Raw genomic sequence first — 16,824 nt, forward strand, 5'->3', positions numbered from 1 at the left:
ACGCTTATAGAAACTAAAGACAAAAGATAGACTGTACATAGCATATACCAGCTAGCCAAATTTTTCAGTTCATTCTTTAAAAACAATTTTACCCCTTAGGAAAGAGAAACAATTTAAGGAATTTTGGTATGTGGAGGTATACTGTAGCTAATTTTAATGGTATCTAAAAATACTCATCTTTGTGTTTATCTATATCCACTTGGTTTGAAGAGTACAAAATACTGAATAGGGGTATGTTTACCTCAGTAATATAAAATCCTCTCCAAGATTTATAACTTTAATTAACAAAGTTTCTAGAAAGGGAGAAAAGAACTGCGTTTGATTTTTTTTAAGTAGAAATAAATACAAGAATGTATATTAAGCTTTCCATTCATCTGTATTTTACATGATTTAAAAGACAAAAGCTGAATGGCAACTTCTTGTCTGTGCATAATCAAATATGGATTTATAACAGAACTATGCCTCTTAGAATTAGACAGGAAGTGTGGATTTTGTAGTTTATAGATTACTTTAGAACAGGAAAAGGGGAGGACTTCATTAGAATAGAATACTTTGAGTAAAATATATTGGGATATTGTTAAGTTACCTGCTATGAGAAATTTTATGGAATAAAATCTTTTCTTTTAAGGTCTTTTTCTTTGATTTATTGAAAATAATATGAAATTGATATTGCAAAACATTTACATCTTATTGTAATGTTTTGTACTTTGAAAAAACTGATTAGGTTTTATTCCTGTATTCCTAGTGTTCCTATTTATTGTACCTTTTCCCTTGTTAACATATTTATAGTATGACATTTATATATTTTTACAAATGACATTCAGCAAAATGTAACTGCATTCAGAATTCAGACAGCTATGTGCCTTTTGGTTTTTATTAATATTCTCAAATCTTTGTAACCCAAATGTTATAAAGGCAATTGAACTTCTGTTCACAAGCTCATAGTGGAATTGCTGCTGTCATCCTAAAAACATACCATAAGTAAAAGTCTGACAAGCTTAGCTTTGCTAATTGTGTCAGGGTAGTTGGGAGAAAGCGTTCAAAAGCTTTGAAGTCAAGAGACTAACTCTTTACTAAAGCTGTATGATTTGGGTCAATTTGCCTTACTTTTCTCAACTAGAAAATAGGGGAAATTATCAGTGGAGTACTTACCACCATGGTTTTGTTAATGAGGATTAAGTAAAAACAAAACAAACAAACAAACAAAAAACATACTTGCAAGTCAGTTCACAGTTTACCAAGTGTTTCCTGTGCATCCCATATGACACCAATTTGACCAGGAGTTTTCAACGACTTACCTAAGGCACACAGCTATTAAATAGCAAACTGGGACTTGAACCCAGCTCTCCAGCCTCTAAGTCCAGGGATTTCTCCACTAATTCACAAATAATAAGGAAGCACTTTGAAAATTAGAACATACTATAGACATAAACAGTATTATAAAAACTTGGCCCATTTTAACTGAAAAAACTTGTCCAGCTATTTTAAATGACACTTGGCAAATAACTATATGACCTTGACAATCCAATCAGAAAACAATGATTCCAGAATTGCAGATTGATTTGATTTCTTTTTTGATGAAAAGATCACCTTTCATTTTTCAGCTTGTGTATTCTATCTAGTCTTTATGTGAAAAAAATCTACCTTTAACATTGGTTGCCTATGTATTACCTATTGGTGTGGTAACAGATACATATGTACCCGTCACCATTTTGAATATATGCACTTCTTCAAAGTACATTATGAAGTGAAATTCCATTTCTTATTTCTTATTTTTCATCAGCTCCCTTTCTTAAAGATAGGTTCTACTATGCAAAAGGTAGGAGAAGCTTCTTTGGATGGGAAGGGCACCTGGTTCTCTCCAGTTGACATGATCAGTCATCACAGGGGGTGGAAAGAATGCTCAAGGGAATTCTGTGGCCCCAGTTTTCCAGGGCTCATGTACTTTGGAAGCTAAGAGAATTGATTGTCTTGAATAGTTTTGAAAAATTGCTTCTCCTTTTGAGGGCTATAGGAAAATTCAATAAGTGGAATTTCATTACTATGGATGGAAAAGCCAGGCAAACTTCTACATTACCAATTGCTAATGGCTTTCAATTCCAAATGGGAATATTTTAAATCAATATTAGTTGATTACCAATTATTTACAAAAGTTTGTATCCTAATCTCATATCTATAATTAAAAACCTTATAATGAGTTTACATTTTGAAAGCTGAGTGTACAACTTAAGACTTTAAGATCAGGTTGAAATGACCAGGTGTTAAGATTTCATGCAAAAAAAAAAAAAAAGAAAGAAAAACAAAAAGAATTACTTCATCTCTTAAACATGACTTTTCAGCTCATCATCTTTAAAGCAACAATTAGACAAGGATTCAAAATACATCCCCCAACTATGATTTCAATCAGCACAAGTGAAATCTTTAAGTCTACCACAAGGATGTTTTCTCCATTGAGAAAGTTCATTCTGGCTCAGCTGTGGTGCAAATCACCAGCCTCTCCACCTTAAATAGCTCCCCATCTCGTGAAAGGCACAGAACAATAGCTGAAATTATAATGGAACTGACCTATGCACACATTCTCATCGTCCAGCTGTGCAGAAGCATTTCTGAAGTAGCCCAGCCTGCATAACTCACAGTGCTGCCCTCTAGTGTTGTGTTTACAGCTCACGCAAATGACTGTATTTAGCAGATCGATATAACTGCATCGATTGGAGTGGCCGAAGCATTCACAATCTTGCAAGGAAGAACAGAAATGTATACAGAGTGTATACAGTCGCAGAATAACAGCACACTACATGCTTGGATAAAATGAGAAGTGGAGAAAAGATGGCGGAATGGCATTACATGTATGTGATTCCACATGACACATGGTGAGCGCAGGTGGTTGTGACTGGCATGGAAGTAGCATCTGTTTCAGGCAGGAGAGAAAGATTGGACATTCAGAACATGATCGGAGAGTGTTAATTCTTGGCAGACAATATGAACAGAAGCATTTGCAGGTGTATACCTTTTAAAATTTGGGAAGACTCTGTTTCCATTGATGCAAAAGTCTAATTTTTGCACATTGAAAACTTCACTGTCTTTGCATCACTCCCCTCATTTTCTCTTCATATTTGCAATCTTAAAAAAGAAGGAAGGATGAATGTCGGCATCTAAGGCCTGAGTCTGCCATCACCCATGGTTCCTTTGTTTAGAGTCTTACTATCATTTGTGTCAAGACAGTAACTCAGTCAGAGTTTCACAGAAGAAATCACGGCAAATTTAATAGGGATCTAGACAACTAAACAACTCTTTATTTTTGTTTTTTCCAAATGGTAAGAGGAGAAGATGACTTCTGTAAGCCTTTCATCAGGCCAAATCTGCATGTTTGCTTATGTGTGAGAGAGAATACAAAAAACAGGGAGATGATTGGTATGAAAAAAGTGCTCTTAAGATTTCCTTTTCTTGCAAGTTTCAAGCTAAGTCTGCTACAAAAGAAGAGTCAGGCAGCTACTGTACCCTCAGATAGCTTTTCCTTTGTCTCCCCCAAATGTTGGAGGTGGCTCTGAGGCTTAGGGGTGATGGTGATAAGAACTAGACCAGGAGACGTAGGGAAGGGTGGAGAGTGACTAGATCGTCTCTCTTTTGCACCTCAACCAAAGCAAGTCATTAATCTAATTCAACCTTTTTAAAAGAAGTAAAAACAAAGCCTCTATTGGTGCAATAGCTACTAGATCAGACAGAAAAAAATGTGTGAGAAGTAACTAGGTAGGGAATCTGTTTCATCTCCTCAAATATGGGGGCAGGCCTAGCTCACATTTATAAGGGAGGTCAATTATGAAACTGCAAACCTTGTTTGCCTAAAAATATCCCGCTCATTAATGTCTGGCTTTTATTTTATCCCACCAGGAAGCCAAACACAGTCACTATTTGAGCTCATTTATTCATTCACTCAATAAATAATATATTCGGTTGGTCTATGTGTCAGGCACTATGTGAGGTACTGAGTTACTCTTTTGGCCTAGATTAAAATTTTGGAAGTATTGCATTTGATGACCAGAGTAAAAATGAGTAAGTGTTGTCAAAATTAATAAGGAAGGGTGATTATCTTTTTTTTTTTTTTTTTCTATTGGGTTGGCCAAAAAGTTCATTTGGGTTTTTCTATAAGATGTTACAGAAAAACCCCAACGAACTTTTTGGCTAACCCAATAAAGTAACATACTGACACTCATCAGAACAGTGTGGATTCATTCGTATGAGAGCCAGTTACTACAGTAGAGAGCTGAGGTCAAGGTCCCAACAGAATGAAATCAAATTTGGATAGAAGCAGAGGAGGACACTGGAAATGGTGAAGAGTGGAAGACACCCAGGAATAGGGTTAGCACCTTGGAGACCCCAGATGCTTAAAAGAAAGGCAAGAAGAATGGGAGGTTCCTGAAGGCAAGCCCCTGCCTTTACAGGAGGCTAGCTTTGTCACGGTGTGCATGTGTGCTAGGGGTGGGGAGTGGGGGTGGGGAGTTGGAGGAACCAGCGGGAGAAGGAGAGTTCTGGGAGAAGGAGGCCATATGGGCGATGGGGTAAGAAAATCCTGCAAAAATTTTGTAGTTAAGACATGCCAAATTAATAATAATAATAGTAACAAGAAAAATAATAGAATTACATATCACCAAATTAAATTCTCTTAGAAAACAAGCATTTCACACCCATACATTCTATCTCCCTGAGTTCAACCTTGTTTAAGCTGGCATTTCTGACTCCCTAGGAAACCTAAAGGGCCTCTCCAACCTTCCTTAGTTGAGGGTTTGGAACAGGGAGAATCTTTCTGGCCTGGAGCCACCTCAGAGTAGTAGTTGCAGGGAGGAGACCCATGTCCCAAATCTAATTGCTTCCCAAGGACTTCTTCAGAGCTGCCTGGAATTCCGGAGGCGTGGGCACACACACCCTGTCCTCAGGCTCTCCCTCTCTAGAAGAGGCCCCCAAGTGGTTACTGTTCTTCACATAACCCCATCCTAGGTTGGTTCTTGGTGTACCTAATATAATTAATCCAGATTTTTTCAAAAGAATCTTTTATGTGCATAAATTCATCCTAGGAACTTTTCAGAACCACATAGAAGTAAGTCCTTGTTGTCAAGAAGCTTGTTTAGTGGGTAAGACAAACATGTGCTCAGATAACTAGAAAAAAAAGAGGATGTGCTTAAAAACAAAAACAAAAACAAAAACAAACAGAGACACAAAGTGATATAAGGAGAAATTCATTTCACTTGAGAATTAGGAAAAACTAAGTTAAAACTAAATCTTCCATGAGGGCCAGTAAGGTTTATTTAACAAAAAAAAAAAAAAAAAGGAGGAAATGAGCATTTCCAGTGAAAGGAATAGAGTGTGCAAAGACATGACATTGGGAAATGGGAGAGAACAGGGCTGGAGAAGTTTCATAACATGGTTCCTTTGTGGATAAGATCTACCCAATAGCCAATACTATTGGAAGTATTGAATGGTTCCTCTGTGGATAAGATCTACCCAATGCTGGGCTTCATCTGACAAAGCTTTACTCACCAAAAAACGTGTCTGTAGACATCCAAGTTCAATCAAGACCCAATTCATGAATCTCTGTAGACACTGTTACCTACTATTCTTTGAATTTAATGAATAGTATGCATTTCTGTGACAGTCACTATTTGTTTCTGGGTTTTGTTTGAAAATCAATTTATTAATTTTGATAGGAGAGTTAAATAATGTAAATTCTATAAATAATTATATACAAAACCATACACAGCTAAACACTCAATATCACAAACTTCTTCCAGAAGATAAGTGGATACTTTAAATGTCTTATAACCTAAGAAATGAGCTAATAGTAACTTTATACCTTTAAAACTTCTAAGACTCTTCTGAGACTTTGATAAAACTGTCTTCTCTGACCATGGTGTATTTGAGAATATAAAATGATAAAAAGATCTTTGAAAGTGATTTGAAACACATGAGAGCACTATATAAATGCAAGACATTTCAGATGTAATTATTAGACTGCTGTATTATTTCTCAGTTTTCTGTTAATTTCCCACTCTTTAGGAACTGTTCTTTCCACATAGGCCCAGAATCCATGAATGATCATTAATGATAGAGTTAGAGCTGCACTATCTTATTAAGATCTTGAAGGGATGATATTAATAGTTCAATAATTCTTTGATCCTCTAATTCACTGACCTACCATTTCCTCCTTTCCCTTTTTACAAAATATAGAGTTCATGGTCCATTCTTACAATCATTTCCTTTTATATGCTCTCATCTCCCTCACCCTCAACCCCCCGCCCCCAATTACAGTCTCCTGGGAAAATCTGATCCTGGTTAAATCCAACTCTCCACTTCTCCATGCCTACACCCCAGCAGCTAAATGTGGCTGGAGTTTTTTTCCAACTATTTTGAAACAAGTCTCACTTTAAATTCATGACCATAAACTTCAATAAGGCCCTCAGGGCATTCTGGCAACGCTTCCTGAACCAGGAGGCTTCTGGGCCACCACTCTCTCTTGGTTCACCTCCTTCCCCACCTACCATTGCTTCTTCCTCTCTTCTGCTTTTTGTTGTATCTTCTCAAATGACTCAGGGCTTAGCCCTTGGACCTCTTGGCTCTTTAGGCTCACTAAGAGCCAGGGTTTTTTACCCAACCTCATGGCTACATAAACCATCAATATGCTGACCTTTCCAAAATAGTTATTTCCAGCCTGGACCAACTTCCCAGTTAGTTAGTGAGACTTCATCCAGACTAATATATTCAACTGCCTTCTTAATGTCTCCATTTGGACATTTAATAGATATCTCAACTTTAACATGTTCAAAACTGAGCTCATAGGTTACCTTCCCAAGCCTGCCACTTACATGGGTAGCCGGCTCTGTCTCAGTAAATGACAACTCTATTCCTCCAATTGCTGAGGTCAAAATTCCTGGAGTTGTTCTTGACACCAATCTTTTTCTCATCCCTCTCTACCCACGCCCCCAACCAATCAATCAGCAGATCCTCTTGACTACACGTTTAAAATACATTCTAAATCTCACCACCTCTCACCATCTCATCTTTAGTTAAGGGCACTTGGATTATTGCTGTTGTCCTCAAACTGCTTCCCTGGCTTCCATCCTTGTGACAGTCTCCTCCACACAGCAGTCAGAGTGACTCTTTTAAAACTTAAATTAGGTCATGACATCCTTTTGCCCATAATCCTAATGGCTTCCTGCCTCATTCAGAATAAAAGGCAGAGTTTGAATTCATTCATTCCCAATTGATCTGGGCTCATTGCTATCACTCTCCTCCTCACTCACTGTACAATACTTTCAGCTTGCTCTGCAAACATGCCAAGCACTTCCCCAGGGCCTTTGCATTTGCTGTTACCTCTGTCTGGTCTACTCCTCCCCGAGACTTCCCTATGACTTGCTTCATCACTTTGTTTTTAGGTCCTGCTCAAAGAAAATGCTGTGACTACTCTATCTGAAATAACAGCTCCTGACCCAAACACATGAATCCCCCCTCCCACATTTACTAATCCTGTTTAATTTTTTTGTAGAACCTAGAGTATCTGAAAACGAAATTAAAAAAAAAATTCTCCCCTATACTTTGAGTGTAAATACATGTGTGCAGACTGTGTCCATTTTGTCCACAGATGTAAACAGAACTCAAAATACTAAGCACTCAAAAAATGTTGTCTAATGAATGAATCAATGAGTCAACAAATCAGTGATGATCCTGAGGCATCTTACTTTGGGAAACAGAGGAAGACACAGAGGAAAGTTATGTTTAAATTCATTCCTCCACCATTCAAATTCTGTAAGAGAGTCTGGCTATATCCTAAATATTAAAGAGCTGAGAAAAACAACAGCCATACACCACACTATCACTGAGTTATTAAATATTTTAGCTGAAAATTGACTATATGTCTATGCAGATTAGTTTAGGTAGGAAAAAGGAGATTTCCAAAAATTGCTATGGTTTTATACACTTTTGCAATCTCAAATCACACTGTAGGCTATATTTTATTTTTCAGACAAGTTTTAATTACTGTTGTGTAAACAAGCTAACAGGGTTCTCTAAAACACATTTTCATGGTGAAGCATGGCATGCGTTGGCAATGCATATTTATTGAGGACCACCTTATACCAGGGGACAACTTGAACGAGGCCCAGTCCTAACCGAGAATCATAGCCCTAGACCAACGAGCCATGTTGGACCATGAAGCCCAGTCCTGAAGAGTCCAGTGCAGAGTTTCTCAACCTCAGCACTACTGACATCTTAGGCCAAATAATCCGTGGTTTTCCCATATGTTGTAGGATATTCAGAAGCATTCCTGGCCTCTACCCACTAGAAGCAGTAGCAACTCCCAAGCTGTGACAACCAAAAGTTCCCTGGGGGAGCAAAATCCCCCATCTGATGTATATGACATCATATAAGGCAGTTATGATAATATGGTACGTAAGAACTGACTAGTTAAGCGAGCAGCATTTTAGAAGAAGGAGAGTTCAAAGTTGTCTTTCTAGATCAGGAAAGATCCAAACCTCTTCTAAGGTTTAAAGACACTTTCTGACTAAGACTGGCTGGGGAAGGCCTGGGGAGGTAAGAGTTATAGAAAAACAAAAGGTTGGAGAGAAAGAGAATGAAAGAAAAAGAATATTAAGAATAGGAAGGGGGGTGTTTGTTAAATGTCTTGGTATCTTCTTTCTTACTAGTCTCCATGTTGCCTCTAATTCCATTATTACGTCACCAATGTTCCGTAATATGACATATGTTACGGAATATAAGATAAAGTACTCTGAATGTGGCACAGCTAGGTTTATTTATATATGTTGGGGCCAAATGAGGAAAGTTTATTCAAAGTCAGAGCTGGTGGAAATTTACTGTAGTCACTCAAAAAGAAAGGATTTGGAAAAAAAGACTTTAGATAGACAGAAGGCGAAGGAATTAGAATTCTTATAAAGTATTTTCCCTTCACTACATTAGCAAAGTCACAAGCCTCCAGGGGCCTCCCCCAGGGATGGGAATGAAGTGGCTGCAGCATTTTCCTGATTCTTACCCACCCCCAACTCTGTCTTGCAACCTTAGGTAGCTTTTGAAGCCCTTCCATGTACATCATTTGATAACAATCTGGATTATTCTATGATAAATCTACTTCATTAGGTGGCTTCTTCCTGCCTGTGGAAATGTGTTCAGATCTCATTAGTGCTGTGACCCCAAGAAACTAGAGATTCAATGATACAGGGTCAAATTTCAGGTCAAGAGTCCTCTTGTATATCCAGTGCTTGATGTGACAGAAAAAAGATGGACTCTATAAGGTCCCTAATGCTTCCTTTCTCCTTCACCTCTTTGGTTTCTCTGTGTAGGTTTGCATATCATAGATAAGGAGGGACATCCCTACTGTGGCATCAACGACTAGCTTATTATATGCACACATGCCCAAATAGGCTTGACACCCTATGAACTTGTGGCTGCTCTGTTCCTAAGGAACTTCGTTCCCCAAATTTCAAATCCACTTGGATTCCCCTCAAAAGGGCACTGCCAATGTTTGATATGTAAAAGTACATTGTGAGGAAAGTTTAAGACATGGTTTAAATATCATCGGTTTCCCTTTTCCATCTTCTGACCAGCTTCCTCCTTTTCTCTATATGACACAGAAGGAACAATTCAAGTTGGTTAAAATCTGGAAAATGATTTGACTCTTTTCAATAAGGAATAGGGAAGCTATTATGGTCATTTTCACCAAGTGGGTCAAACCAAATTCAGGTATTGTTAATAAATATATTTCTTTGTAAGAGGTGTTTCATGAAAAAAAAACCCAAAAACTCCCTAAAACATGACATATACCCAACAGTCAAGGGTGGAAAACAAGACACACCTGTCACATAGGACATTTAAAGGAAAATGGTGAAATAAAAACAGAAGTCTTTATGTTTCCTGAAAAATCTTCAGTCTGTGAATGACAGATGCTAGCTGGAATGGGCCATTCATGAGTCACAGATGAGATTCTGCTCACTTTCATTTAAAGAAAGTAATGTAACTATTATTTTTGGGTCATAATCAATGCTTAACCCAGTGTAGTTCTTCACTGGTATTTGTTCAAATTCATTTCAAACAATATTTGGAAGTAGAAATTCCAAGGTATTTCATTTGTCAAATGGGCACCATACATGAACCTACCATTCTGTTCTCATGAAAAGCATCCTTGAAACTCACTGTAAGTGAGTTTCCTTATTTTCAATGCAAATGAGTGACAATGTTAATACTCTAACATTCATGTTCCAAACAGGAACCTAAAGTGTTACAATTCTTATTCACACATTAATCTTTCAGAAAACAAATATTGCAGCATTTTAAATTTGCAGCAGTCAAATTTCTGAGTGAATCATTTTTTTTCCTCTTACAGATGACATTCTCAGTACTGTTTGATGCATTGATCGTTATCAGTCAACATGCCTCACCAATAAGCTGATGGGTACACTTCACAGATATTCCAGATTCATACAGTGTAATGTTTCACAACACATAACACCATGAAATCACTGTATGAATCCAAGAATTCCTACCTCTCTTGTGGTTTGCAACTTGAACAGAAGAAACTGTTGACAAAGCTAATTTGGGAGCAACTGGATAGGTTTAAAAGAATGAACAGCACATTAGAAACAATAGTGAAACGTTCAAATTGTAATTACTTATCATCAACCCGCTTGAAAAGTGGCCCTATATGAAGAGAATATTTGTATTTGTTGTTTCTGGGAGTTTGCTTCAATCACAAAGGAAGTCTTGTATTTGGCTGAAAATGGTTTGACCTTGTCAGTAATAAAGTTTAGAGGTTTTATTTTCAGAGGCAAAAAGAATTACCATTTAAATCAAGAATCCAGTTATGCAGAGATTATTCCAATAACAATATGCATATTAGGATCCCCTACTGTTCTTCTCTTAAAATAGTAGTTGCGTTGTTGAATTACTTAGCAATATCATTGCCTCAATTCACCATGTCTTTCTCTCTGTGTAACCATAATCTCATCTACATATAAACCAGTTAGATTATTTTTGCTGAATTGATTAGACATGACAGATAGTCACAATGGTCAACCATTCAGCGGACTCTGGATCTCAGTCTCAGAGTCATCTCGAATCTGTCCACCTTTCAAAAATGTAGTCTTTTTCTCAACATTTATTACCTATATGATATCAGTTTGTTAATGGCAGGAATTTCTGTCTAAGTTTGCCTGCCTTTCTTTTCCAATTGTTCCTGAAGTGTTGCTTGTGAAAATAGCAAAAACAAGATAGAGCCTGATGTTCTTTGCAGATGTTGACCAGATAAATTATGTTTGCACAGAACTGACCTCTGCTAGAAAGTGCACCTTTAGCTAAAATGTCAAGTTCAAGCACTTTATTCAACTGTGAGCTTCTCAAATAAATTTATTTGAACTCTTTATCCACATTCTAAAAAAGTGCAACTGGCATTAACTAAAGATATTTCTGAAAGCTTTTAGTCTTGCGACACTCACAGAAAACATAGCAAAATAATTAAATGGGTCTGTTTCAGGTTTTAAACAATGCATAATCTTGTTCAGCACAAAACTTACTGTGGAGAAGTGTTAAGTCTTAGATCCTGTCTTGTATAATTTGTTGAGCTATGAAATTCAATGGGAAATACTGAGTGACAGTTCACTGAAGATGCTCTCATTGAACTTGCCAAGGAACAAAGCCACTAAACCTTCCCACAATCCTCATAGAATTATACTAATGGGTTGAGCTTGATCTGTATTTCTTCTTCCACATATGTATGCAGAAACTTGAAAAAATTCATTTGGAGCGGATGATTAAGATAATTCTATTTGTTAGTAATATATGTATCTAGGACAGTCTTGATTTCATCACTCTGATCAAGGACTGAAAATGCAGCCCTTCCAATTTGACTCCTCAACAAATTGCTAATATATTTTGTTTTGCTTAGCAGCTATTTCCTGGTTCCTCCTTTTGCTCATTTCCTCCTCCATCTGTATTCATTAGAGCTTGAAAGGAACATCCTGTATATAACAAAGGAAGGTGGAAGCCAAAGATGTGCCTTTTTTTTGTGAGAAGGAAAGACGCAAAAGAAGACAACTTTCTTTCAATATAAACTATTTATATACGTCTATGTATATCTATAGGCTAGACGTTAATGTAATTTTAACATTACACTGAATCTTATGAATTTTATTGGTCAGTTTTTAAAGGTTCTATTTCTTCCTGTGTAATCACACTGCTGTCTGTCAGTTTCTTTCATTTATTTATTTATTTATTTATTATGTTAGAAGTCAGAAAATAATTACTGCTCTAAGGACAGAGAGAAAACAGGTTGTTCTTAATCCTGGCAGAAATTATTGGTAATTCATAAAGGATAAAAGAGGGAAAGCCTCGGCAGAGAAAATACACTATGACGTTGAAGGGGGAGAGAGAGAGAGAGAGATCCAAATTCCTGTCAGTCAATATGGAACGACAGTTTAAAAAACAAAAACAAAAACAGGTCTTTTAGGGGTTGCAATACTGCCTTTATGTATTTTCCCTGACCCTCAATACAACTGACGTAACAGCCAGTTTACCAAAGCAAAGTAAAAGTGAGACAGTGGAAGGAAACCTGTGTCACTCACAAGTTTTTATGATATATTATTTATACTCCCCACAGAGATGGCAACCAAACTCTAGGCTTCTCTTGGGATGGCTGACATCCCATGTAAATTTGATAAAGTGCTTATAACTTTGATGCTTTCTAATTTTTTCTACATCTTTTACTATAATATTTCTGGGACACTTCATATTAGAAAAAATATTTGAATTATGATTCTTTCAAAGACATGGCATTTATGATAATGCTCTTATTTAGTGCTAAAAAATAGAATATGGGATTTTCCCCCTAAACATGTGGGATTTTCTATCAGTAGGAATTTTACATGCTCCTACCTTGTTTTGGATTAGAAACCTCAAGGGAAGAAATATTCGGCCATATCCTATTAAACTTTGGAGGATCTGCACGCACCGGGAAAAATCAGGGTATGTTACTTTCAGCTATAATGTCATTTGGTCTAAACAGAAAACTGTATGGACAAAGACACAAACCACATGTCTGCTTTTTAACTTGGTTGTGATGCACTTGACAAAACATACTCCCACACCAAACAAGAGCAAGCAATTGATGATTCCCAAAACATTGAATGGACATTAAATATATAGCCTGTTCCCTAACAAAGCTATATACATTAACTTGTGCAATAAAGTAGAGTGTTCTTACAAATAACCAAACAGGGACTTCAGCAATTCAAATCGTTATATGAAGCTGGTGCCTGAAACTAGAAGATAACAGGAAAGAAATAATTTCTCACTTGAGGATTCCGTTCTCTGCCATTTATATTTACAGATACGAGCTTGTTACATTAGTCTTCGGGAGAGATTCTTTAGGGTATGTTTTAAGTGTGAGCCATTATCTCTGCAAAGAAGTGGATTTATTTCCTATTTTTATTTATGCGATTTCTCAGAGAAAGAAAGAGAAAGATGACTGGTGGTTCTGGCTTAAGGAGAATAGTCCAGGGTGCTTCCAATCATATCTAAGGTTTGTATGTATGGGTGTGTATATATTTTCTTTTTTTAAATATATATTTTCATGATGTTTCTAGCTCAAAATATATTTCTAAAGTTATTGGTTCCAATCTAATTATAAGCATTGTTAATTTAAGAATTAATGTTATTTCTTTCTTAGATTCACCTGTATTAAAAAAAAATGACTCTGGAAAAGCAGGAGAAGAGCCAGCTTTAAGATTGGGTGCTTTAAAGCTATTTTTGCTAAGGTACATAGGCCATGACAATTAAAGCAGTCATTTCATGACTCAAATCTACCATTCACTGAGATCAACTCAAAACCATATCTTTAGTGTGGTCCTTTGGGACCACCCAAGTCCACAAGGAGAGTTCTTGCCTCTAAACTCCTATAGCATATTACCTTATGTGCTCCTTATTTCTCACTGATATGTGGATAGGCGTAAGTTTCAATATTGCTAGTTTAAATTTTATGTCTATTTCTTGTCTCTGTAATTAGATTGAATCTCTTTGAGGAAGGGCAAAGCCTTCCAGAAGGCCTCAGTAAATATCTAATAACTGAGTAATTGATATCAAGTGGCTAGGCTACTGTAAACAGGTATTATCAGATTGTTTCCTCCATAATTAGATTATAGTGAATAACATTCTTGCAAGACATGGAACTTTCACTATAACTTTGGTTTTTTAACATTTGTTAGAAAAGCTGAACTACTGTTACTCTGTGTGTGTATGTGTGTGTGTGTATACACATAAAAGCAAAGGAAATCTTAATATTGATATTGCTGTATCCATCAAAATTTATGAATGAATAAAGAATGTAACAATTTTCCACATCTGTATCCAGGTGTTACTAAATAAATAGATATTTGGTAACATGTAGGCAAAATATGCAAGTTATTGACTGAATGTTAAGCCTACTTGAACTGCAATGATCACTTTTGAAAAACAAATGATTTCTAGAAATCGGGGTTTTTTTTTTTAAAGGTTTTTTTATGTGGACCATTTTTTTTTTTTTTTTTTAAAGAAATTCATGTTCTTTTATTTATTTATTTATGACTGTGTTGAGTCTTCGTTTCTGTGTGAGGGCTTTCTCTAGTTGCGGCAAGTGGGGACCACTCTTCATCGCGGTGCGCGGGCCTCTCACCATCGCGGCCTCTCTTGTTGCGGAGCACAGGCTCCAGACGCGCAGGCTCAGTAATTGTGGCTCACGGGCCCAGTTGCTCCGTGGCATGTGGGATCTTCCCAGACCAGGGCTCGAACCCGTGTCCCCTGCATTGGCAGGCAGATTCTCAACCACTGCGCCACCAGGGAAGTCCATGTGGACCATTTTTAAAGACTTTATTAAATTTGTTACAATATTGCTTCTGTTTTACGTTTTGGTTTTTTGGCCCCGAGGCATGTGGGATCTTAGCTCCCCGACCAGGGATTGAACCTGCACCCCCTGCATTGAAAAGTGAAGTCTTAACCACTAGACCACCAGGGAGGTCCCTAGAAATTGTTTATTTAGAAGAGATTTCAAATCACTGTTATAGTTTTATATAGAAAATATATTTATTTATATTATTAGCATCAAATTAAGAAAAATTTAGTTCTTTTAAATGGTTCTCTCCATCTTTTTCCGTAAGAGAGGTAAATACAGGTCATATGTGGGGTGATGTTTGTAAACTTAATGTTAAGTATTCAGTGGCTTGACTTTCTTGATGAAATGAAAGTAATAATACAATTAATCATTTTGTTAATAAGCTTTGCCAAAAAATTTAAGTAAAGACAAAAATTTTATACTAAATAAGTTAGAAGTGAGCTTTGAAAATTAATTTTATAAATTAAGCTTTATTCCATATTCTAATGTAATAAATATTTTATGCCTATATTTTAGTATACTCTTTTATGATTTTTCCCTAGGATGCTGAGGTTCCGTTTGGAGGATCTTCCTACATGTATAAAAAATTAATGTAGGTCATTCTACTTTTGAATTGTTAACTACTTGACCTGTATGAAATTATCAAGATAGACACCTCAGTTACAATCTGATCCCTACATGGAAGGTATTTTCTTCTGTATTGTGTACTTATGATAGTTTCTTGGGGGATGGGAGAGTGTAGCTTTTGTGTTTGCTTGGGAATATAATTAGACATTTTTTTCCAAATGATTTTCATTATGTGGGATGCCTAACCTTCCTGAAAAATTAAAACTCAGAGCCACCAGCAGTCATCATGTGGAAATCCTAATCTAATCTATACATATCTCTAGTGGGACAAAATTTTATGCGTGATGTCTTTTCCTTGGGAGGAAAAATGTCCTGAAAAAAAAAATATTGAAATTTGTGGACCCTAAACTTCTATAGCATGTTACTGTCTGTGCTTACATGTTTTAATATTTGGTCATCATGCAATTTTTAATTTAATATCTCATTTTAATTTTTTTAATTTTTATTTTGCTTTATAATTGCAAGGCCAAGTAAGAAAACAACTTAAAATTAGCCAGTTACTGTCTGGCTACTCTTGTTACTCGAAGATCCTGGCACATATAAATATTCAGTCAAAGTTACTAACAAATGTTTAATTCCCAGAAGTAAATTAGGCACATTGGAGGGTATATTCGTTGTATAACTGGGACAAATTCTGTGTTATCATATTCAATGCTAATAAAAGTCTTTGCGTAACATGAAGCCTCTGAGAACTTTTAGCCAGTGGCCGCTTATTTCGAGTAGTCAGAAATTGCAAATACAAAAAAATATTATAATACGTCAAAGGTATTGGTATTGCTTCTAGGTGAACTGTTGCAGAATTTATTAATTTCATTCTTTAATGAATTAACTAAGGAATATCTTTGGGTCATATGAAGGTCTCAGAGTGGTAGTATGTTGCAAGGCAAAGGGTCCCTGGAATCAGAGGATAAGGGATCTGGTCCCAGTTCTGTTGAGTAGCTGTCTGGCTATTAATTCCCTGGACTTCAATTTCTTTACCTGTAAGATAAAGGTGCTGGACTAAAAGATCTCCATGGTTTCTCTCAGCCATTAAATCCCATCATTCCAATGGTTCTTTCCTGGCCTAGCAGTGTCACACTAAAGTTCACAGAAGGATGAAGCCTGTTGGAATGAAGCACATGCCCTTTGGAGAATCTAGGGGATTTAGGGGATTAAGAATCCCCTGTGTGGAGGGAAGATTATTGCTGCACGTTGTAACAGTGGACCTTTGACTATCATAGTGAAACCCAAACTGGAGTTAAGAAATTATTACTGAGGAAAGGGGAGGGATTATCATATGTGTC

The 16,824-nt window shown here is 36.6% G+C and overlaps 1 protein-coding gene across 4 annotated transcripts in view; it reads right to left on the bottom strand.

The window, feature by feature from the left end:
* NTNG1 (netrin G1) overlaps positions 1-16,824 on the bottom strand; it is a 327,350-nt gene that overhangs the window by 55,611 nt on the left and 254,915 nt on the right. For 2 of the 4 annotated variants that reach the window (XM_082452305.1, XM_082452306.1), the window contains one exon: positions 2,566-2,733. The exons of 1 other annotated variant lie outside the window; for it this stretch is intronic. In XM_082452305.1, coding sequence (XP_082308431.1) covers positions 2,566-2,733 — 168 coding nt within the window. Of the gene's footprint in view, positions 1-2,565; positions 2,734-10,541; positions 10,602-12,924; positions 12,991-16,824 lie in introns of all 4 variants that reach the window. One more of the 4 variants, XM_082452308.1, reaches the window with a different exon arrangement.

The sequence above is a fragment of the Balaenoptera physalus genome (assembly GCF_965194825.1).
Source record: "Balaenoptera physalus genome assembly, chromosome: 1".
NCBI lineage: Eukaryota > Metazoa > Chordata > Mammalia > Artiodactyla > Balaenopteridae > Balaenoptera > Balaenoptera physalus.